This window comes from Parus major, chromosome 27 (genome assembly GCF_001522545.3).
Source record: "Parus major isolate Abel chromosome 27, Parus_major1.1, whole genome shotgun sequence".
In the NCBI taxonomy this organism is placed as follows: Eukaryota; Metazoa; Chordata; class Aves; order Passeriformes; family Paridae; genus Parus; species Parus major.
In genome coordinates, this window is record NC_031796.1 from 3,844,015 (window position 1) to 3,866,837 (window position 22,823).

General features: G+C 49.1%; 1 protein-coding gene across 1 annotated transcript; it reads left to right on the forward strand.

Annotated features, from left to right (window-relative positions):
* Positions 1–15,660: 15,660 nt before the first annotated feature.
* Positions 15,661–16,072, forward strand: LOC107215273 (feather keratin Cos2-2-like). The gene has a single exon (XM_015651321.2). The coding sequence runs from the start codon at positions 15,700–15,702 to the stop codon at positions 16,021–16,023; it is 324 nt and encodes a 107-aa protein (XP_015506807.1). The 5' UTR covers positions 15,661–15,699; the 3' UTR covers positions 16,024–16,072.
* The last annotated feature ends 6,751 nt before the right edge of the window (positions 16,073–22,823 follow it).

Consider the following 22,823-nt stretch of genomic DNA (forward strand, 5'->3'; position numbering starts at 1 on the left):
GCCATTGATCCTACCCTGTGCCTGATCTCCACTTTGTCGTTCAGCCCAGAGCTCTGAGTGCCACGTCCAAGTGTTCTTTGGACACCTCCAGGGATGAGAACTCCACCAACACCCTGGGCAGCCCCTGCCAAGGCCTGACCACCCTTTCCAGGAAGAAATCCTTCCTTAGAAGAGATGAAGCAGATCCAGGGCATGTTTGACAGTAACATGGTGTTCCTGTCTGTGGGGAATGGAATGGCAAAACCCCTCTGAAATACCCCTCACAAATGGGGATGTGTGGGCAAGGCCAAATTTAGACTGGGCTTAAGTTTCCCAAAGCTCTTCCCCTCATCACTGCACAGCCCTGGATCCCCAGGGGAAATTTCTTCACCGAATTCCTCTGCAGCACAAACACACAAAAGAATCTCCATCCCCTCCTATGTTTCTGCCTGTTCTCCATGAAACCCTACAGTGAAGGAAAACCACTCAGAAGCTCTTGGCCAGTGCAGACCCAGGGAAACAGGAACCTGGGAATGTTCATTGCTCCATCAGCCAGAAGTGCCACCAGGAGGGGACAGGCCCAAGTGCCCCTCACTGTCCCTTGGAGCCAGGCACCCTTACACACAGAAAATACAGATCCCTGCCCAACCTCCAGCAATTCAACTGCAGATCAAAAGAGCCACAACTGTGGATGTGCTTGGCTGATTATCAGCTCTGTCTCTGATTGCCTGAAGGTCTTTCCAGCAGTTGTCTTTAATTACTTTAATGAGAAAGAAAATGATTTGAGGAGTGTCAGCTCAATGGGGCAAGGTCCTGATGGAAATGCTAAGTCTGGGATCATTAGTTCAGCAGTTAATAGTACATTATCTGAAGTTATTGGAGCTAAATGTAAACAGCTCCTGGAGCCCTACTGATGTCAGGAGTGAAGCTGGGGAAACAAATTAGGAGAGGCTTTGAACTGAGCTTGTGTTGGTTCTGCTCCCACCTTCTGCAGAGGCAGCTCTTTGTTGGTCCAGAGCAGAAAAAAATGTTTGTAGAGAGAAAAGAAAAGGAAATTGAATCCACCACGGGCTTGTCTTCACCAAAACCCTCCCGACAATTCCTTACAATGAACTTCTTTAAGTGACTGAGTTTATCTAAAGCAAATTAAGATAAAGCAAATCAAGGCCACTTCAGCCCTTCAGGGAAGCCTGATGCTAATCTGCTCCTGTAGCAGTCCTGAGCCTCCACTCCAGCTCAAGGAAGGCAAGATGGAGCAATTTAGCTTCATTTGCAATGAAAAGGGATTAAATTGCTTTTACAACCTCATCTCTGCTGCAGGTGAGTGCTGTGCACAGCCACCCAGCTCAGCTGACAGGCAATTAATTAGAGGCAGGAGTGATGTGATTCTGATTCTGGGCCAGGAGTATTTGCTACAAGGATATAATCTGGTTAAATTAATCCCATTTAATTTTTCACTTGCCTTGGTGGGGCCTGCACTGTAAGAACAGCCCTTCCTCGTGTTCTCTTTGTGAGGATCAGAATTGCAGCTTTCTTCAGCTGGGAATTAGAAAGGGAACTGCATGAAAAATGGTGAAACCAAGGATATTACTTTCAAAAGAAAATCCATTCCTGAACTTTCCTGTGATGATGTCCTGTGCATAGGTCAAGCACTACATGTGTCAAAGATAACCAAAGCCATCCTTGGATATTCCAGCTCATCAGATATGCAGATTCCTATTGCAGGCTTCAGTTTTTCTCTGTCTTAGGAATAATTCTTGGGTTTTGTACAAGTGCTTTGCACAACTTTGATGGTTTGTGGTAGATTGCATCTTTTAAATAACTCTGGAGTCCCCATCCATTGCAAAAGCCATGTAGGGAGGAGCTGAAAATACACCAGAAATGCTTGAGGAACTTGGCCAAGTACACAAGGCAGTGAGGAGAGCAAAGGCTCTGTTGCAGGCAGATGAATGAATTCAGCACCTCAGGGGCCAGGGTTATCCTGCTTTGTCCCAAAACAGGGAAGTTTGGTCTTGGGAGACTGAGATGAGAAGCTGTGGCTGTCCCTGGATCCCTGGAAGTGCCCAAGGCTAGCTTGAATGGGCTTTGGAGCAACCTGGGACAGTGGAAATTGTCCCTGCCCATCGCCTGGGCAAGCTGTTCGTAGAGACATAGGATCATAGAAACATGGAATGGTTTGGGTGGGAAGGGACCTCAAATCCCACCCATTCCATGCAGGGAATGGCAGGGACACCTCCCACTGTCCCAGGCTGCTCCAGCCCCAATGTCCAGCCTGGCCTTGGGCACTGCCAGGGATCCAGGGGCAGCCCCAGCTGCTCTGGGCACCCTGTGCCAGGGCCTGCCCACCCTGCCAGGGAACAATCCCTGCCCAATATCCCATCCAGCCCTGCCCTCTGCCACTGGGAGCCATTCCCTGTGTCCTGGCCCTATTCTTAGGGATGCTATAAGATCTCTCTATGCTAGTGGGAACCATGGGATCCTCTCCTGATCCAGGTGAAGACAGAACATGGCACCACCCCAAAGTCTTTCCCACACCTGGCACTGCCTGGGGGAGGAGGAAGAGTGGACATAGGGAACATGCAACTCTGCAGATTATCAGATACAGAGTAATTGAATTTATTGAAGGAGCTCAGAGCCTTCCCAACCCATCCCTTTTACCATGTTTGCCTGGGGAAAGACACACGTCCTGTTAACCACAAACAGCACAAACTGCAACCCTGTGATCTGAGCCATGACCCTGATTAAAACAGCTAGGAAATCCTGGGAAACCTCCAGAGACAGCATCAAATCCTTTGCCTTGAGGTGAAGGAGAAAGAAACAAGGAACAGATTTGTGCAGCCTCAGAAAGGATGAGGCATTTCCAGCACTCAGGCAGAGCATGTGCAGTGACAGGAGTGAGGAGTGTAATTACCAGGGCACCCAATTCCTCTGCTCCAGGCAGGAGCTGATCAACAGATGGTTTGCAAAGAGCTCCCATTGCTCCTGGTGGCTCACACAGCATAATTAGTGGGGGAAATGGGAGCTGTGACAGGAGTCTCACAGTCCCAGCAGCTCCAGACACAGCCTGGTGCTGCAAAGCTGAGTGCAAGAGAAAACTGCTCTAGAATGTGGAGCGGCACCAGGCTGGGTCCCAGCTGCTCATTCCTGCCTGGGTGCTCCAGAAAAAACACATCAAATGAGGAATGTGTTGGACAGATCCACTTAAAAGCAATTTGCTTTATCTGTGGCAAGACAGGAGTTCATGAGGTGAGAACTCCAGGGAGAGCTGTACCGGGAATCTCACAAAAATCCAGGGGTTTGTTGGTGGGAGGAAGACCAGGGAGAAAGAAGGAATTTGGAATTGTTCCCTGGCAGGGTGGGCAGGCCCTGGCACAGGGTGCCCAGAGCAGCTGGGGCTGCCCCTGGATCCCTGGCAGTGCCCCAGGCCAGGCTGGACATTGGGGCTGGGAACAGCCTATGTTTACCCCTGGATTTGCTGTATATTCCAGCAGCACTCTCTGCAGACTGGCACAGGCGTTCCAGAGGTGCTTTATGGTGGATATTTCACTGCCACTTTCCTTTCAGGTCAGGGACAGACAAAAGTCTCCCTTGAAAACCCAGGGAAGGATTTATGGCCCAGCAGTGCTGAGTAGCCACAGTGTGTCTTGACTTATGTTTAAGTTCCTGGGCTTCCCAGACATCTGCAGACCGTCCCCTCTCAAGCCACCCTTCAAACTCATCAGAAACCAGGTTTCCATTTGGCAGCCCTGCTTTCATCTCCTACCCAGCAATTTTTTCCCTCCTGGTGGAGTTATCACACCACTTGCTTTGGGTGGTACTGGCATTTCTCTGCCCTTCCTGCAGCTCCATTTTCAGCTCAGTGCATTGACTCCATCCCAACCCTTTCCCTGGGATCAGACAAAAGACAGGATTACTCAACCATGTTTCTATTGATGAGTTCTCCTGAACAGCTTTTATTTCAACAAAATGGAGCTTCTAAGGAAAAAACCCCACTATTGACAGGTTTCCTAATTTTCCTCCTGGCTTCCCCATCCTCACCTGGAGCAGGGCCAGCACTGGGTTTGGATCTGCACTTGAACTCATTTGAGGGGAAGGAGCTGCTCCTGTTTCCCCAGTATTTTGGATCACCCACATCCATGGCTCCCTTGCCATTAATCAGCTCCATTGCAGAGGCAGTACCTGCCTGGGCTCCTGTGGGGCACTTTAGGGCAAGCAGAGCATCCTTGACAGAAGTTATTCCATGTTTTTTGCCTCAGGCATTGTCTGGCTCCAGCAGTAACTGCAGGTTGTGCCGTTTCATTACTGAAGAACTTCTGCTGTACCGTATTCAGGACATGAACTGTGGGGATTTCTCATCTCAGGAGTTTAATTACCTCTTTGATTGAAGCAAATGTTGTATCAAGTGGAGAGAGGGAGGTCAGGGTTGGAATGATCTCCTCATACCCAGATTAGAAGCACAGCTCCTGTATCTACCATTGGCTCCTAATGAGGAATTTCAGATTCGCCAGCTTCAAAGTAATCTCCAAAATGCAGCTGAACAGCTCCAGAGAGGAGATTTGATTTTGTTGCTCTGCATTTTGCACCATGCCCCTTTCTTCTCTCCCTTTTGAGCTGTTTGATACTCTCTGTGTCCCTTGTGCTCTGGAAACTCTGATTCAGAGCTTTGGGAGCTGCAGTTGGATGATGAATGTGATTAAACAAGCCAGAGGAGTTGGTTTCTCTCTGCTTGGTCTTGGGCTTGGCTCAGCTTCCTTATAAAGGATTAAAAAGAGCTCCCCAGGTCAGGGGAAACAGCTGGGTGCCATTATTTATTTATTGTCCCACTGTCCCAGCCCTGCCATGTTCCCCACAATACCAAATCTACCCCACACCCCAGAGCAAAGGGACAGTGGGGATAAAATTCCCTAAGATATGTTGCAACAAAAAAAACCCCAAAAAAACCAAAAAACAAAACAAAACAAAACAAAACAAAAACCCAACCAAAAAAAAAAGGAAAGAAACTTGAGAGATTCCTTGGAGCTGGAAAATTTCAATAGAAACCTCTGGTGTGCTGGACCAGTAAAAGGCTGGACACTGGGAAAGCAGGCCTTAGTCCATGACTTGCTGTGTCCAAAGCTGAAGTGTTGGAAGGTGCAGCTTTTCAGCCCTGGAGACAGAAATCCTGGAGGATTCCTGAGCTCCAATCTCAGGGCAAACTCATGCCAAGCTCTACATCCACTGCTAGAGCTACCTACAGCTTAAACATCAGGGAGCCCCCCCTGCAAAAGTTGTTCACCAACAAAATTTGCCCCTTGATTCTCATCTTTAAAATCCTTGAATCAGGTCCTTCAGAGTTCTAAAATTTCTTGGTGAGACTCCAACCCCTGAGTGCTTGAGGCTGGGAATCCAATAACTGAAGGTATTTACAACATGTCTAAAAGAAGGAATTTACTAATTAAGACTGCTTTGGATCATAACTCTGAAGGTTGGGTACCTTGAAGATAAATTGTTCAGTAAGAGACATCCTGGAGGCTTTTTCTGAAACTTTTCTGAAGTTTCCTCAAGTATTTAATGGGCCAGAATTTCCCTCCACAAATAGCCAGATTTCCTCCTGTTCCCACTCCATGCACCAGTATTTCACCAGCTTCTCTCAAGAGTAAAAGACCCATTCCATGACCTTTTAGGAGGAATTCAGCTCTTCCAAGGGATGTTTTGTCCTGTATCAAGCCCCTCCCTTGTGAGGGCCCCTCTCCTGCCAGGCTGATTTCCTGAACAGAAAAACACAGCTGAAAAAGGCACCTCAGCCCAGCCTTTGGAATGTCCTCCAGGAGAATGCAGAGGCTCCTTCCAGCCTCAAAGCCCCTGCACATCTGCATGGAACCGAGTATGGAATCAGAAAATGGAATCTCAGACTGGTTTGGGTTGGGAGAGACCTCAAATCCCACCCATTCCACCCCAGCCATGGCAGGGACACCTCCCACTGTCCCAGGCTGCTCCAGCCCCAATGTCCAGCCTGGCCTTGGGCACTGCCAGGGATCCAGGGGCAGCCCCAGCTGCTCTGGGCACCCTGTGCCAGGGCCTGCCCACCCTGCCAGGGAACAATCCCTGCCCAATATCCCATCCAGCCCTGCCCTCTGCCACTGGGAGCCATTCCCTGGCTCCTGGCCCTCCATCCCTTGTCCCCAGTCCCTCTCCAGCTCTCCTGGAGCCCCTTTAGGCTCTGAAGGGGCTCTGAGCTCTCCCTGGAGCTTCTCCTCTCCGGGTGAACATTCCCAGCTCTCCCAGCCTGGCTCCAGAGGGGGTCCTGGCCTGGGATCATCTCCATGGCCTCTTCTGGACTTGTTCCAACAGCTCCATGTCCTCCTGTGCTGAAGGTGCCAGATCTGGAGTGAGCTCTGCTGCTGGGGTCTCATGGAGGCACAGGGAGACAATCCCCTCCCTCAATCTGCTCCCATCCCCTCTGGTGTTTGGCCTCCTGGGCTGGCAGTTCACAGTGTTGGCTCATGCCCCTTCTCCCATTATTCTGTCTGTGTGGCAGGACAGGGACAGGGACAGGGACATCCTGCCTGGCCCAAGAGGACAAACAGAGGATCCAAATCCTGCTTGAGCAAAGCAAAACAGGTTGTGACAATGTCAGAGCCCTAAATCCAGCCTGAATTATCCAGACTGCCCTTTCTTCATCTGCCTGCTCCTCTTTCAAAGGCAGCTCCCCAGCAGGATCCTGAAGGATGTCACCCAAGGGGTACCACAGCTGCCACCTCCCTGCCACACTGGCTCCAAACAGGTCCCAGTTGCCACCAGAGCTCTGGACAGATAAAAGACTCAGGGCTGTCACCACAGAAGCTGCTCTGGGTTCAGCTGAGGTGGGGTAGGAGCTTCCCAGCTCTGCCATCAGCTGGCACCACTGATCAGATCCTTGCTGTCTAACCTGGTTCTGTCAGAACAGCTTTAAAAAATTCAACAAACAAAACCCTACTATTAGCAATGTTTTAAGCTAATCCAGATCATTTTGATAGAACTGGGCTAGTGAACAATTCCAGCTGTCACAGCAGGAGCAGGGCTGGCCCCTGGCCAGGGACAGGGCTGTGGGCAGGTGCAGCAGGACATGGAGCTGAAGCTTTTCCTTGGGGAGCTGGGGGTGGCCTGGCAGGACTGGGCTGGGCCAGCCCTGGTGCCCAGGTGGCTGCAAAGCTGTTCCACAGACAGGGCCACAGCAAGACTGGGCCTGAACTGCCTGCAGAACAGGACAGAGTGATGAGGTTTCCCTCCAGGTCACACCTTGATTTGTTCCCCAAGCCTGTGCCTAGTGGGCTTGGCCAGCTGGGAATCCCAGGAGCAGGGGCTGAGGGATGAGTGTGGTGTGACAGGGCACTGAACTGTGCCACAAACACCTCTCGAGCGCTGGCTTTGTGTGACATTATCAGGGTGACAGCAGCATTCTGGTGATGATTCATCCTGGGCTCATAGGGCTGAATAATTCAATGTTTCAGTGCTACCACACAAGAGTTCAGGCAGAGCAGCAAATGCTGCCTCAGCCTCAGCTCCCAGCCTGCTCAGGAGCCTGTGTCTGGGTGATCACAGAAACATGGAATTAGGGAATTGTTGAGACTGGAAAAGAGCTTTAAGGTCATCAAGCCCAACCATCAACCTGATGTGATGTTCCTTGAGCAGCCCAGCTGTTCCCACCAGTGTGATAATAAAGAGTTCAGCTCTAACGAGAAGAATCTTTGACCCAGTTAAGTATATCCTAAGTCTAGGTAGGAGTAAATGAGTGAGGACATAATTCCCTATGTGCAGGTGGGGCCCTGGAACAGAGAGACTTTAAGGAGCAGATTTCTGGCTGTGCATTAGTTAGAAGTGGGGACAAATTTTATGTAGGTGCCAATCCCACCTCAGCTGTGGACACTTCCAGTCAGTGGAAAGCCAAAGCAGTGCTCAACCATCCACAAATCCACCAGGGACTTCTGACTAACAGCACCTTCCATTCTGAGCAGCTGTTGCACACCTCTGGTCCACCACAGCAGTGACTTTGCTGTGGCATTGCTGGACTTGGATAAATTCATTTTGGCTCTGCCTTGAGTGTGGCTGTGCTCTGCCCCACAGACAGGAATTTCTGTGCTCCTACAGCAGCTCCTCCAGCCCCTCCACCAGCCCCAGTTTAGCCCAGTGTTGGTCCCACTGGGAACCAGAGCTTTAGAGTGGATTAGCAAAGCTGCTTGGGGATAACAGAGGCATCTCCAGAGCTCTGTACTTTAAAAGTCTCCTCAGCATTTCAGACAGAGTGGGTGGGGGGGATGGTCTCTCCAGGCTTCCTCCCACATTTCCATGTAAACAGGTTTGTTTATCCTTTGTAAACACAGACAAATCCAGCAAAAATTTGCCTTCTTGACTCGAGGAAGTAATTTGGTGTCGCAGCAATTGTCAGACATGGTGGCACCATCTGCCACGCTCACATGACTGTAATTTGCCAGACACTGCATCACCTCCCTGTTTCCAATTATCCTTTTCCTCTGAACAAAGCCTGTCTTTAACACAATGCTGGTACATCCAAGGGAAAGGAGGAATAATAATCACTATTTACCATTATCCAGCAATACATTATTCATGTTTCCCTCTCTTAGCAAAATCTTCCCTTCCCTAATATCAAGTGGGACATATGGGAGGGGAATGGCAGAGCCTCTGGGGTTCCAGATGACTTTGCACTGCTCTCATTAGCATAGGCTCTCAGATTAATCAGGATATTCATTATGGACCAACTTCAGCACAAGGATTTCTTGGGGAGCAGGTGCAGTTTGAGCAGGAGTGGGAGCACAGCAGGACCAGCTCCTGTGGCAGTGGCAGAAGCAGAGTGACCTGGCCCCCACTGCCAAGGACCCCAAAAACCCAGGCAGGGGCACAGCAGTGCCCGGGCATGCTGAGGGATTGGCACATTCCAGGCTTGGCTGCAATGATCCCTCTCAGGATCATGGAATCTCAGGTCAAGTCCAGAGCCCACATCACAATATCAGAGTTTCTCAAGGATCACACACACTCCAGGCACAGCTTCAGCTGCTGGGATGGGATGGGATTGTCCTACTGCCAGGACACAGCCTGGAGGCCCCTGAGCAGCTCTGCACCAACAGCAGTAAAGGAGTCACAAACAGGTGCCAGAAACCAAACCAAAGCAGGCAGGGAGCTGGGCAGAAGATTCCCCCAGTCAAGTGCTGCCTCTGTCAGGCTGTTTTAGCCATGAAAAAGAGACCAAACAGAACTTATGTGGGATCACTCACACAGAGACAAAATGCAGGAGCCATAAAATGTCTTGGCTGGACACTGAATTGAGATGAAAGCCAGAAAATTGGTAGGGTGAAAGAAGACCAAGATAATAATAAAAGATATTAATAAAAAACTGTCTCTTGCCCAGAGAGGTTGTGTGTTGGGGTCAGAGGTACAGGATATGTGCCCTTATCTGTGATGCCTGACCCTGACACCCAAGAAAGCACTGAGTTTCACATAACACCATGGAGACAGCTGTTAAAGTTATGTAGAGAAACTGGGAATGTGAGTGTGTAAGTTAGAGAGTTTTGTTAGGTCCCTGGGTAAGAAAGTTAGAGTTTAAGGTTTAAGCTATTTTAGAAAAAAAGAGACAAGATGGAGGACTTAGGGCATTGTCCCTTTCTCCTTCTTCTTCCTTCCTCATCTTCTTCTCGGGATTTTTGGGTAGTAATAAGTGATTGGATGGAAAATGCCGCAGTGCAGCACACAGGTGTCAGGTCATTGGGTCACTAAGAAAAATAATTTACTTGGCATTTTTTAATTGGATACATAGACCTTGAAGAACTTCTTTGTTAGCTGTTTTGCACCTCTCTATCTTAGTACATGTAGCTCCTTGTACCCTGTATATATGTAATATATATAAAAGAAGAATAAATAACCAAGTCCGAACACGAGAAACAGCCTCTGTCTTGTCACTCTCAGTCCTGGGAAAAAGAACCCGGTTACCAGTGTCACATCAGGACAGTTGTGGACTCCACATCCCTGGGTGTGCCCAAGGCCAGGTTGGATGGGATTTGGAGCAGCCTGGGACAGTGGAAGATGTCCCTGCCCAGGACAAGGGTGGCACTGGCTGGGCTTTAAGGTCCCTTCCAACCCAAACCATTCCATGATTGTCAGTAGGGACCAAGGGAAGTGGTGCCTAAAATTCCAGGTTTAGTGATGTCTTCAGCAAAGTACAAACAGCTTTCCCAGCTGAGACATTTCAATGCCATCCCCTGAGGAGCCAGAGGGATTTCTGCTGTTTCCAGTTTGCAGGAATTGTGTGGGAAGGACGGTGGAGGACACAGTGCTCTGCCATGGCCCTCGCACCTTCACCTGCCACGCTCCAGTGACTCCTCCATTAAATCTTAAAGGGCTTCTGCATAAAACAGAAGGGCAAGGACTTAAAGTTTAACAACTGTAACCTTTTACAGCTAAACAAATTCCCCAGCCAAAGGAAAACTTTCAGTACCTCCTTGCTCCTAGGAACTCTCCAGGCTTCATCAGTCCTTGCAGTAGATCCCAGGGTAGGTTTTCCTCCATGTTTATTCTTGCAAATAGCAAAGGCAACTGCTTGCAATGACCAAAATCCACCATCTTTAGCCAATTTCTAGAAAAGATGCTTTAATAAACGTGTTCAGCCAGAATGACCAAATCCCAGGGACAAGGCTGGTGCCTTCAGCTGCTCCAACATTTGTATCACAAATCTAAATCCACAAAAAATAGAAACACAAGGAAGTTCAGATTGGTCCTGCCCCTGCTACCAAGCCTTGCTCAGCTGCATCTGGGGTAAGTAAAGAGGAAGAATTGCCTTTGGTTCAGAGCAGACCTGGCATATCCTAAAGAGTCTTCCTTCACTGGAAGTGCTGGGTGTCAAGCAGAATTCCAGACAATGGAAATAAGGTCTGCACCTTCCTGGACCAGTTCTGTCTCTGTTTCATCACCAGAAAAATTCTGATCTTTTAATGAGACCAAGAAAACTTGTGCACTTGAAAGCTTCTGTAAATTCAAATGCAAAACCGTAACTTCTGCTGAAATGATTCCGTTGGGAATTTCTGCCAAAAAATAACACAAGGGGAGAGGGAGGGAGAGAGGGAGAGAGAGAGGGAGGGACCTCTGTGCTTTAAACATTCAGCTGTTCCTAATCTCCATCCCTATAGAATGCTCTGGAAACCTCAGTCGTGGTTGTTTCAAATTTCACCTTGTAAACACACAATTTATTGAAGGTTTATTAAATGCAATCTACTCTTCACGCTCAGATTTGCAAACCTTCTACAAGTTGCAAATGATCTTTTATTGATTTTTTCCTTTTATAGAGTTGTTGTTATTTATTTTGTTTACCTGGGAGCTGAAGGCCTGCTGGATTGAAGGCTCATTTACTGCAAGTTGGATAAAAATAAATCCAGTGGTAGCTGCTTAATTGTTTTGAATTATTGTTGTTAATTGGGATTGTGTCTTTGATTCGCTGAAAGGCAGTGATTTAATGGCACTGCACCTAATTAGCAGCAGTTTTGATTACTGGGAGCTTCAAGTGGCACCAACCCTTAGCAAACAGAGCCTTGAGCAAATATTTTGCTAAACATCATGGAGGAGACAGAGGTAATGTTGGTGTTGGGGAAAACAGAAGGACAAACAAGGGATGGAGAAGGACAGGAAAGCACTCCCAAGGAGGAGCAGCTGAGTCTGAAAGGAGAGGGGGAAGGATCCACGAGCTCCAGGTGTGAAGGTCAAGTGCAATCCTTTAGATCAAAGAATCATCAGTGTTGGAAGAGACCTTCAAGTTCACCCAGCCCCACCATCAGTCCAGCACCACCATAATCCAAATAAACCACTACATTCCCAGGAGCCACATCCAGACTCCTGTGGAAAATCTCCAGACAGTTGTTTTCTCTGCAGCACAAGCTGGTGTCATTCACCAGCTGGCAGAGCTGTGTTCAAACCACATCTCAGATGATTCTGAGGGAAGGAAGCCACTGATGAAAAGGCCAAATGTGTCACAGGAAATGTCCTTGGGGTTGCATTACTTGGAAGAAAAGTTGCCTGGCTCCTATCACTGGAGAATCTCTTGGAAGGAAAACATCATTACTGCAGCACTGAATTGCACAGAGAGATTTATGACCTAATTTAAAGGTGCAGGGATTTATTTGTTAATTGTAATAAACAGCAAGTTTGTTACACTCCAGCCTCCAAAGCAGCAGCGTCTTGTAGACAGGGAATAAAATACTATTTTCATTCATTGGCAGGGTGGAAGTTCATCAGTGAGGTTCCACGAACTGAGAACAAAACCACCACTCCCCCTCTGCCAGAAAATGCCTTTAATTGGAACAAACACATGGGGAAAGAGGCTCTTCCTTTGGAAGGTCTGCCTAGATCCTGGGAGAACCACATAAGGGGTTCTAAGATTTTGTTTTATTTCTCATTATGTTGCTCTGTTTTGTTGGCCAGTAAATGAAACTCAGTTCCCCAAGCTGGGTGTGTTTTGCTCAAGGCAGCAACTGTTGGGTGATGAGCTCTCCTTGTCCTTATCCTGACGCAGAGCCTTTCATTCCATTTCCTCTGTCCTGTCCAGGTGGGAAGGGCAGGGACAGAGCAGCTTTGGGAGCACCTGGAATCAAGCCAGGGCCAACCCCCCAGAGTCTGAGCACTAAAAGGGAATTTTTGAGTATGAATAAGACCAAAATTTGTGAAGAACTGGGTTTACATTTCCCTACTTCCTATTCCTCCATGGCTTTTCCAGGACAATAACATGCTGAAAAGCCTTTCCAGGGACTTGGCTGCTTTGTTGTGGTAACACTCTGATCTTTCTCAGCACTTAAACCATTTTAAGAGCATTTATATTTGGTTTTGGGTTTGTGTTTATTTATATTTATACATGTACACCTCAGTTCTTCATTGGAATGCAGAGTTAGCCTTGAAACTTAAATCCTTTCATTGACCTGCTTTTACTCCTTTGGATGCTGCCTGTTAACAGTTTGTTTTCCTGTGACCAGGAATATTCATTGGAAAATGGCATTGCCCTCTTTGTTCACTGTGAATGGAGAGATTTAGGAGATGGTTCATTCTCTTCTTCAGCATCTGATGCTTGGCAATGGTTCACTGTTGAAGGGATGGGTCCATGTCAGGGACTTTTGCTGTTGACTTGTGCAATTTGCTGATTTTATCTGTAAATCCTGATACGTTTCCTCTGATCCAGGGGATGGGCTCCACATGACACTGGTGAAAATCAAGGAAGTGTTGAAGGAATTTGGTGGGAAAAAAGAGAGAAAAATAAAAGATCCCAATCAGATGTTGAAAAAAAGGAAACTTCTCCCAAAAACACAAATCCTGCTTGGCAGAATGAATTCAGTTCCACAGTGAAAGAATTTTCTCTCCACCATATTTTTCTGGCCTTCTTTGCAGTTTTTGGTCCTCTGGAGCACAGGACTGAGTGGTGACAAGTGAGTCCCTGACTTGATTTCAGGCCACCATTTCTGGCTGGTTTTCCACTGGGAAAACCTGGAGAAGCATCAGCCAGAGGAATTTACATCTGACAGACTTCAATGCTTTCCAGCCTTCACAGAGACATGGACTCCACTGGGCTCAGGGCCCTTTTCCTCCCCACTCTCTCTTTCTCCTGGCTCCAGTCTTGCCACAGAGCTGGCACCATTCCCAGCACCATGGACCAGATCAGCATGTGGCATAACAACAAGAGATCATGGAATTACAGAATCCCAAAGTGGTTTGGGTTGGAAGGGACTTCAAGGATCCACCCCTGCCATGGGCAGGGACACCTTCCACTATCCCAGGTTCCTCCAAACCCTGTCCAGCCTGGCCTTGGACATTTCCAGGGATGGGGCAGCCACAACCTGTGCCAGTGTGACCCCACCTCGATGGGAGAAGTGAGGGCTGGAGCTTCCTTTTCTCTGAAGGAAGGGACAGGGATTCATTTCTCCCTCCCTTCATTACTCCCATGGACTTCACCTTTGCCCTGAGCTGGAACATCCCTCAGGCACTGTGAGTGCAATTTCTCCCACTCTCACCACTCAGGTGCTACAGCTTAGAAAGTGTTGACCCTAAAAAGAAAAACCTCATCCTGCATCTCCAAAAATTTTACCCCAACTTTCCTAAGAAATTAAGGCAAAAAAACCCTTTGCTTTCTTTGGGAGGCAGAACTGATGTCCTTCTTTCCAGTATCTTTATTTGCTTCCAAAATGCTCCAAAATTTCCAAATATTTTTATTCTATTTTCAATAAAATGCTTTTTTTTAATTAGCACAAATTCCCTGTAAGAAGAACAGGCTCTCAATGCTGAATATGGAGGGTGGATCCACCATCTGGAGAACAGACTCTGGATCCACAGAAAACAGAAGCAGAACAATCTGATGTCATCGTTCTTCAAAGCATCAGAATTTTTCTTTGCAATTTTACAACTTGGGGAGATTTCAGACTGGACAGAGGAAGGTTTGGTGTTGAAAACTCGTGGACTGTGCAGCCCAGCACAGGGTTTTCAACAAGCCTGGGGGACCATGAAATACACACAGGGAGAGCTTTGCTTTAAAGACAGAGTTGGGTTTTGCAGAGATTTGCAGGAGGGTGCCAAGTGCTCTGAGGAGGCAGCCACAGCTTCTCTGGACAGCCTGTGCCAGGGCCTCTCCACACTCACAGGGGAGAATTTCTTCACAATATCCCATCTATCCCTGCCCTCTGGCCCTTGGAACCCATAGTCCCTTGTCCTGTCACTGCCACTCTTTTAGCAGCCTCCCTTAGGTATGGCAGATGCTCAGGCAGCAGTGCCACAGGAGTCTCAAGGATTGTGCAGGATGAGGAGGGCAAAGAGGATTCATTAAGAGTCATGAAGTGAAGACAAGTCATGTAGTGCAGCTGTTAGGTGGTGAGGAAGAGACTGGAGGGCTGGCAGCAGATGAGGCCCTTCCAGTCATCTGGAATTACAAAAATCTGGCAGCATGATAAATGTCCACCAGAATGCCCCAGGCTGGCATCACCTGCCTCCTCAGGATCCCTTCTGCACTGACTTCATGACCTCTGCCCACACTGACACATCCGTGCCCCCAGGACACCTGGAATCTCACGTGCCAGCACTCCCAAGAGATGTCTTTGAGAAAACAGCAATGATTCCTGAGGTCAGGAACTGCAAAGTCATTGTAGAGGGAAACAGCAACACATGACATAGCATTCCCTGAGATCTTTCCATCCATTTGGCTCATACAGGGATTTCCTCACTTATTCAGCAAGGAATGTGGGCCCTGAGGCAGTGTGGGGCCAGGATAAAAGGCAGCCTAACTGGTGGCTCTCTCAACCACTTCTGTCTCCTCCTCCTCCTCCTTGGGAAACAGGTGAGTTGCAAGTCCCTTTCTCCTGCACCCTCTCGAGGACACAGCACTGAGCTTTCCAGCCCTTGTTCCTGCTCCTTCTTCTTCTGGGGCTGTTCTGCCATGGGGGCGGAGGTGTGGGCACAGGGGAGGCCGTGTGTTCTGGCCAGAGGCTGAGGCTGGGCTGAGGTGCTGATTCTCATGCAGGCTGGGCAGGAGCAAGGCTGGGCAGGGCTGAGCTCGGAAGGAGCGAGCTGGGCTCAGGCAAAGGATCCCCAGTTAGGGCCGGCACAGCCTGCAGCTCCACGGGCAGCAGGGGCCTTGTCTTGCTGGGGGTGCCTTGCGGGCTGTGTCTCAGGTGTGCGTGTGCTCTGCTCCCTCCCTGCCCTCTGCGCCAGGTGCAGCGCCAGGCTCCAGACATGTCCTGCCCTGAGAAGTGCCAGCAGTGCCAGCCCTGCAACCCTTGCTGCCAGTCCTGCGGCCCCTGCCCGCTGGCCAGCAGCTGCAATGAGTGCTGTGTCAGGCAGTGCCAGAGCTCCCATGTCGTCATTGAGCCGCCTGCTGTGCTGGTGACCCTGCCCGGCCCCATCCTCAGCTCCTTCCCACAGAACACCGCCGTGGGATCCTCCACCTCCGCTGCCGTTGGCAGCATCCTCAGCTCTGACGGAGTGCCCATCAGCTCCGGGGGCTTTGACATCTCCTGCATCACCAACTGCTATGGTGAAAGATGTTGTCCATGCTAAAGACGCTGCCAACAACATCCTCAGGCAAGAACCTCCAAGACCTCAGAACATGGTGCTGGAATGAAGACAGAACTTTAAGGCATTGGATTTAGAGCTTCAGACTATTGTTTCCTTCTGCTCTCATTTCTCCCTTCCCTTTCCCTCCCATTCACGTGAGACGGGAGTGCCATGGGCCTCTCCAGGCTCCTGCAGGTCAGGAACTGGGGCTGAGTGTGTGTGAGTGGCTGGCACTGCTGGGCAGGGCAGTCGCTGCGGGGCTTGCAAGGGCTGGGCTGAGAGGCCAGCTCAGGCACAGCTGTGGGCACACACAGGGGCACTGGCACATTGCCAGCCTGCCCAGGTGTGCACAGAGATGAGCCCAGACGCACAGAGCCCAGCACACGGGCACGGGCACACGGCCACGGGGGCTGCACACGAGTGCCCTGCCCTGAGCACAGCCATCCCCATGCAGGCCACAGGCTCTCCGGGGCTGTTCCCACGAGAGCACAAGCACAGGCATGTGCAGACACTCGCACACACCGGGGCACAGCCACACTCCCACGCGCAGCGTTGCGCGGGAGCACAGGGGGCAGAGGCCATAGGAAGGGACGGGACTGAGGAGATGATGGCGAGCTCCCGTCCACAGCAAATTCTGAGCACACAGTGAGGAAGGCCACAATGAGCTCGCCCAAAACCTCCCTTCTCCATGCTATAATAGATATATTAATTATAACTATATTAAATAGATATCCTTTATCTGCCTCAGGGGTGGATCAATGCTATGAGATGGAGCATGAAGCGGCTGTGCTATTCCAGATTCTGTAGCCCAGACAGAATGGAAGATCAGGATCTGCTTTGTTCCCCTTTGTTTTGGCCTGTGGCAGAGCCTGCCTGGACTCTGGGGTTAAACCTGCCCCAGCTCTGTCACAGCTCAGCACAGGATGTTTGTAAAGCAGGGGAAAGGCAGGAGGTGGAATAATAAATTCAAAGGGAGGAGGTTTGTCCTGGTTTAGGGCAGATTTGGGAGAAAACCTCCAGTGGGGCTCCCCTCCAGGAAGCAAACCCACATGGCCCCTTTCTCCCACCCCACAACTGGTTTGGGAAGAGATTTCTCTGAGAGAAGTGGAAAAAACCTGTTTATTTCACAGGCACAGCACTACCCAGCACAAGAATGAACAATATCAGATTACAAAACCTCTCACTGCTCTGGAGAGATGACAAATTCAGAGGGTCTCTTTCCTGTGGGTGTTGGCTCTGTTATCAGTCCCTCTGGCACTGGAAAATGCCACTGCCCAGGCTGGGCTCCCGGTAGTCCACGGGTGTGAGCTCCCGGTGCTCCCCCGAGTCCCCAGTCCAGAGCAGGTTGGATCCCTTCAAGGAAAAGGGAAAGAAAACAGTCCAGGAAGAGCTCTCTGCTCCAGCTAGCTGGAAATCCAAGGGGATCTGTGTCTTGTTGTCTGTCTGTGCTGTAGTCAAAACTCCCGATGCGGGGGGAGCAAGTGCAGTCTCTGATAACAGACTCGGTGCTTCTTCTCCACTCACTTTTACTCTCAGATGGAGTTTTAAGGATACAAAACCTATTTCTGGGTTAGGTGGATGAATGGGGATACAATTTAACATCACAATCACCCCAGGACAAGGTTACAGGAGCTGCTGGACTGAAATTATTCCTGGCAGTGCCCAAGGCCAGGCTGGACAGGGCTTGGAGCAGCCTGGGACAGTGGAAGGTGTCCCTGCCATGGCAGGGGGGGCACTGGATGGGCTTTAATGTCCCTCCAACACAAACCATTCCATGATTCCATCGTTCCAGTTGTCCCAGGTTTTCTAGATGAGTATCACTGCCATAAAGTCCTGAATCCTCAACCACATCAGATGGAAAAGAAGATATTAAGATAGCCACCATTTTAATTGAATATACTGATTAAGTGGAAGTACCTGAGAAGACACTACCAACCCATAATCAATCTCTTTTAAACACGAGTCCCAGGTGGACAGCTCAGATTCACAACTGAACAGAGTCAATCATATAAAAATCATTTAAAAAAGCACAAATACAAAACGTATCTGCAGAGAAAAGATTTTGAATTCTGCCTTTGGACCAAGAATGTTTTAAATAAAGCCTTGGAGAAACAAATCTGTGGATTTGCTTTAGTGAAGTTGGAGAGAAGAAAACAGGGTCCACCAAAAAAGCAAATTAAAAAACAACTAATCTTCTCTAAAACACTTTTCCAGGACTTTAAGTCAATTGAAGTTGTGTTGGCAAATCCTGCTTCAGCCCATGAGCTCCCAGAGCCCTTTGGTGCCACTCTCTGGGTGGAGCAGTTCTGGGCACATGGAGAAAACTCCTGGTGCTGCCCCTGGGGTGTGGGGGGCAGCAGCAGCTGGACAACACAATGTTGTCTATAAAATTTGACACAACCTTTGAAACAGTAACCTGCTCCAGAGGTTTTCTTTGCTTGCTCCATTTCCATGAACTCACCAGAATTCGTGAGGAGTTTGATAAATGCGAGGTTAAGAACCAGTTCCACATTACCCTGCATGTGCCCCATGTGACACTCCCTGTCCCTTCTGCTTCATAAACAGAATTCCAGAATCAACTGTGTTGGCAAGGACCTCAAATCCCACCCAGTGCCCTCCTGCCATGTCAGGGACACCTCCCACTGTGCCCAATGTCCAGCCTGGCCTTGGGCACTGCCAGGGATCCAGGGGCAGCCCCAGCTGCTCTGGGCACCCTGTGCCAGGGCCTGCCCACCCTGACAGGGAACAATCCCTGCCCAATATCCCATCCAGCCCTGCCCTTTCCTGGGAAGCCATTCCCCCTTTTCTTGTCACCCCAGACCCTCGTCCAACATTCCTCTCCATATTTCTTGTAGCCCCTTCATGTCCTGGAAGGTCACAGTTAAGTCACTCCGAATCTCCAGGCTGACTCCAATGTCTCACAACACCTGCTGGGGTCTCCTCACGTGTCTGGCTGTCCAGGAATGCCCAGGAAGGGCAGGATGGAACTTTCTGGAGATGCTCCATCAGTGCAGGACCTGAGCTCACAAGAACCTGAATGCTGGGTGCAAAGGGCAGGAGCTGCTCTGCCAACACAGGTGATTTGGAGGTGGCTGAGGAGGATGAAACTTCTCACAGTGCCAGCAGGAAAAGCTTAGAGGAGCTCCACAGCTGTTCTGTTTGTACCTCTGAGGTGACAGAGACAAGAGACAGTCCAGAGGAGAATTCCCTGCACAAAGGGTGTTGGGATGAAGAAAATCCTTATAGAGCCACAGCTTGTGTGCAGAAGAGGGAAAGGCATGACCTGCCTGAGTAGGTTTTTCCCAGCACTAAGGTGGAGTATGAAAAATTGGCTGAGTATATAAAATTGACTGAGTACATAAAACTGTCTGAGGACCTGAGATGGCCTCTGGGACCCTGGCACCCACAAAAGGAGTCTGTGGTATTTCTGCAGAAGGGTTGGCAAATTACAAATCTACTCATGATTAACAATTATTGCCAGAGCTGATGGGAGCTCTGCAGCCACAGCAGGTGCTTTATTTCTGCCTCAGAGGGCCCACAACTTAATCTGGGTCTAAAATAGACTGGTAAGGTTCAGGGAAGGACACAGGTAGAGCAGCCTTGCATCCTTTATGTGTGGAAGTGCTCAGAAAAAGTAAAAGAGTGGTGGAGTACAAGAGGCATTTGAAATTAAAGGTTGGGATGAGGTTGTGGCTTCCCTCTGGAAGAATCCAAGGCCAGGCTGGACGGGGCTTGGAGCACCCTGGGATAGTGGAAGGTGTCCCTGCCCATGCCAAGGGGATGGAATGAGGTGATCTTTAGGGTCCCTTCCAACCCAACCCGTGGGATTTCATGATTCATTCTAAACACTTCTCATTTCTTTGAAAGACGTCACAATTCCTGCCATATTTAGAAAATCCTGCCCTGTCTTTGTTTCCCTTGGTGCAAACCAGGAGCACTTGTTGAGGTGCTGAAGGTGATTCACAGAACCAGTCCCTGCACTGGGGCATGTGGCATTATTGACAAATGAGCTGAACCTGCAGCTGAACTCTCCCCTGCCAGACAGCCAAGGGAAAGGAGAGCAGATATTTCTCATTAGTTGCTTAGATTTTGTATCTGCCTAAGGCCAGCCCACAGAACTGTGCTGAGCTGTCTCAAGCTCCAGTGGGAGCCCCTCTGCTTTGAAAACCACACCTGACACAGGAGTTGCACCAAAAGCATCAGAGACTGTCTGCAATACAGATCAGAATTAAGCCTTAGCATGGGGAATGATTTCTCCCCTCTTACAGTGCCATCAAAGCAGCCATTGCCTGTATCCATCCTGTCAGGTCACTCAAAACTCTTTTGGGAGCAGCACTTTGCTCCTGGAGACACAGAGGCATTTTACCTTCTTGGTTTACAAGAAAGCCTCAGAGCAAGGACATTTTATTTTCCTTTTTTTCAAGGACTAATCACTATCAGACTTCAGGTCAGAGCTGATGTGTAGATACTTTGCAGACTTTCCTGGGAAACCAGGTGGAAAATGGCACTGACCATCACATCAGCTGTACCCCAGCTCCAGGAGCTGCCCTACAGAGGAGAGAGGTGGGAGCAGAATTCCATCATCACAGGAGGGCCCTGTGCTGGGATTATCAACTGATGTGAAAGTCTGAACATCTGAATTCAGCCTAAAAGGACTTGGAGTGTTTCCAGACAAAGTTTTCTGCCACTCTGAGTCCCAGAGGACACAGGCTGCTTCTCTTGGATGATTCTGGGCAATGGGATGGGCTCTGCGTTGCTCATTTTAAAATGTTCCCCCCGTCCCTTTGCTGCTTTATCTTAAGGTATCCCTGCCAATTTTCCAGCCTTTCCCATGCTCCCAGCCCATCCTTTGAGCTCTTCACAAGTTTCACTTGGTACCAGCAGCAGGGAAAGGTTAAACCTGCCCTGAAAATCCACCAAAGTCAAGTTAATGCATAATGAAACAACAAACCATTCTTTTCTATTCTGTAGTTTTCTTAGAAATAGAAAATTTACAGAGCCCAGGGCCAATCAGGAAAAAAAAAAAATCCATGAGAAATGACTGTCTTGTGACCATCTCCTTTTTCTGTCCCAAAATACACCAAAGGCTATTTGAGAACATCCATGACTCACTCATCTTTAGAAGGTAGGTGGGACCAGAGGATACAAAACCTTGGGAAGGGGCTCTGAGCACCCTTGGGGCTGGTGGAAGATGTCCCTGTAGACCAGGGGGTGGAACTGGAAGAGCTTTAAAGTCTCTTCCAACCCAAACCATTCTGGGATTCCATGAAAAAGCCATATCCCTCATATTGCTCAAGTGGGTATTTACTGACAAATATCATTCACTTTCTTAAAAGCATCCAAACAAAGTCACAGTTTAGGTGGAATCAACAGGTCTCATTATCCAGAGGCTTCAGATCCTTCAGATGAGACTTTTTTTTTTTGTTTTCCAAGATATACCATCAAAACACAAATTTACATTTCTTCACTTCTCTCCCCACACACATAATTTTATTATACTTGTAGATTTTGCACTGCAAGAATGGCAAACAAAAGCTCTGTGACGAGCAAGGAATGACTCAACTCCTGTATTTCCAGGAGAGGGGCTTTGATCTGAGGACAGATCCATTCCTTATCTCTCTGGACCTTGGTGGGACTGACAGCAGAGCTCTGGGTAATTACCCCAAGCCTGGTCTGTATTTTTAATTGCAGAGTCCAAGTGATGGTGTTCAAGTGCTCACAGACCCCTTGATCTCCACCTGAACTGCTCAGGGTCTCTCTTATCTCTTGTTTTTTGCCCCCTGTGCCCATCCCATCAGCTCTGTCCTCACGGCACTGCACTGGAGGCACCCAGTGTTTTTCTCCTGAGACTCTGGACTAGGCAAGGCACTTCTGCTGCTCCCAGAACTGGTGCCCAGGAGCTGCTGGAAGAGGGGAAAGGTCCCCTCCAGTTGTCATGTTACAGAAAACTATGAACATGATCCTAAAATAAGGAGCTGATGATGGAAGCCAAAGGATTTAAAATTAACTTTTTCATAATTCAAAAGGAGGCAATAAAATCACCTCTCATTCAGGAGTTCCACTGATTTTAAAACAAAACTTTAATCATATAATCCCACAGTGGTTTGGGTTGGAAACGACCCCAAATCCCACCCATTCCACCCCAGCCATGGCAGGGACACCTCCCACTGTCCCAGGCTGCTCCAGCCCCAATGTCCAGCCTGGCCTTGGGCACTGCCAGGGATCCAGGGGCAGCCCCAGCTGCTCTGGGCACCCTGTGCCAGGGCCTGCCCACCCTGCCAGGGAACAATCCCTGCCCAATATCCCATCCAGCCCTGCCCTCTGCCACTGGGAGCCATTCCCTGGCTCCCGTCCCTTCAATCCCTTAAAAAATCCTCCCTCTCCACCCTTTCTGTGGCCCCTTCAGGCCCTGCAAGGCCACAATGAGGTCACCTCAGAGCTTCTCCTCTCCAATCTGAACAATTCTCATTCTCCCAGCAGAGCTGCTCCATCTCTCTGATCCCCCTGGTGCCTCCTCAGGGCTGGGGCTGCCCTGATAGGGCAAACCCTTCCTCTTACCTCTGCTCTGCCCCTCCCTCCTCCTTCCCCACCTTTAATTAGCACCTCATTAACACATCTTCCAAAAGCTAATGATTTATTCCTCGGTTAAGTGCTCTGGTTATATCTTGTATTTCAGCTCAGAGGAGAAATCATACAAACCATTTTTCCTTCCTTGTGGACAGACTGGTTCACCACAGCATCCTCACTTTCTTAGCAGTTTTATTTTACCTGCTTTTCACAGCAATAAATAAGCCTTTATATAT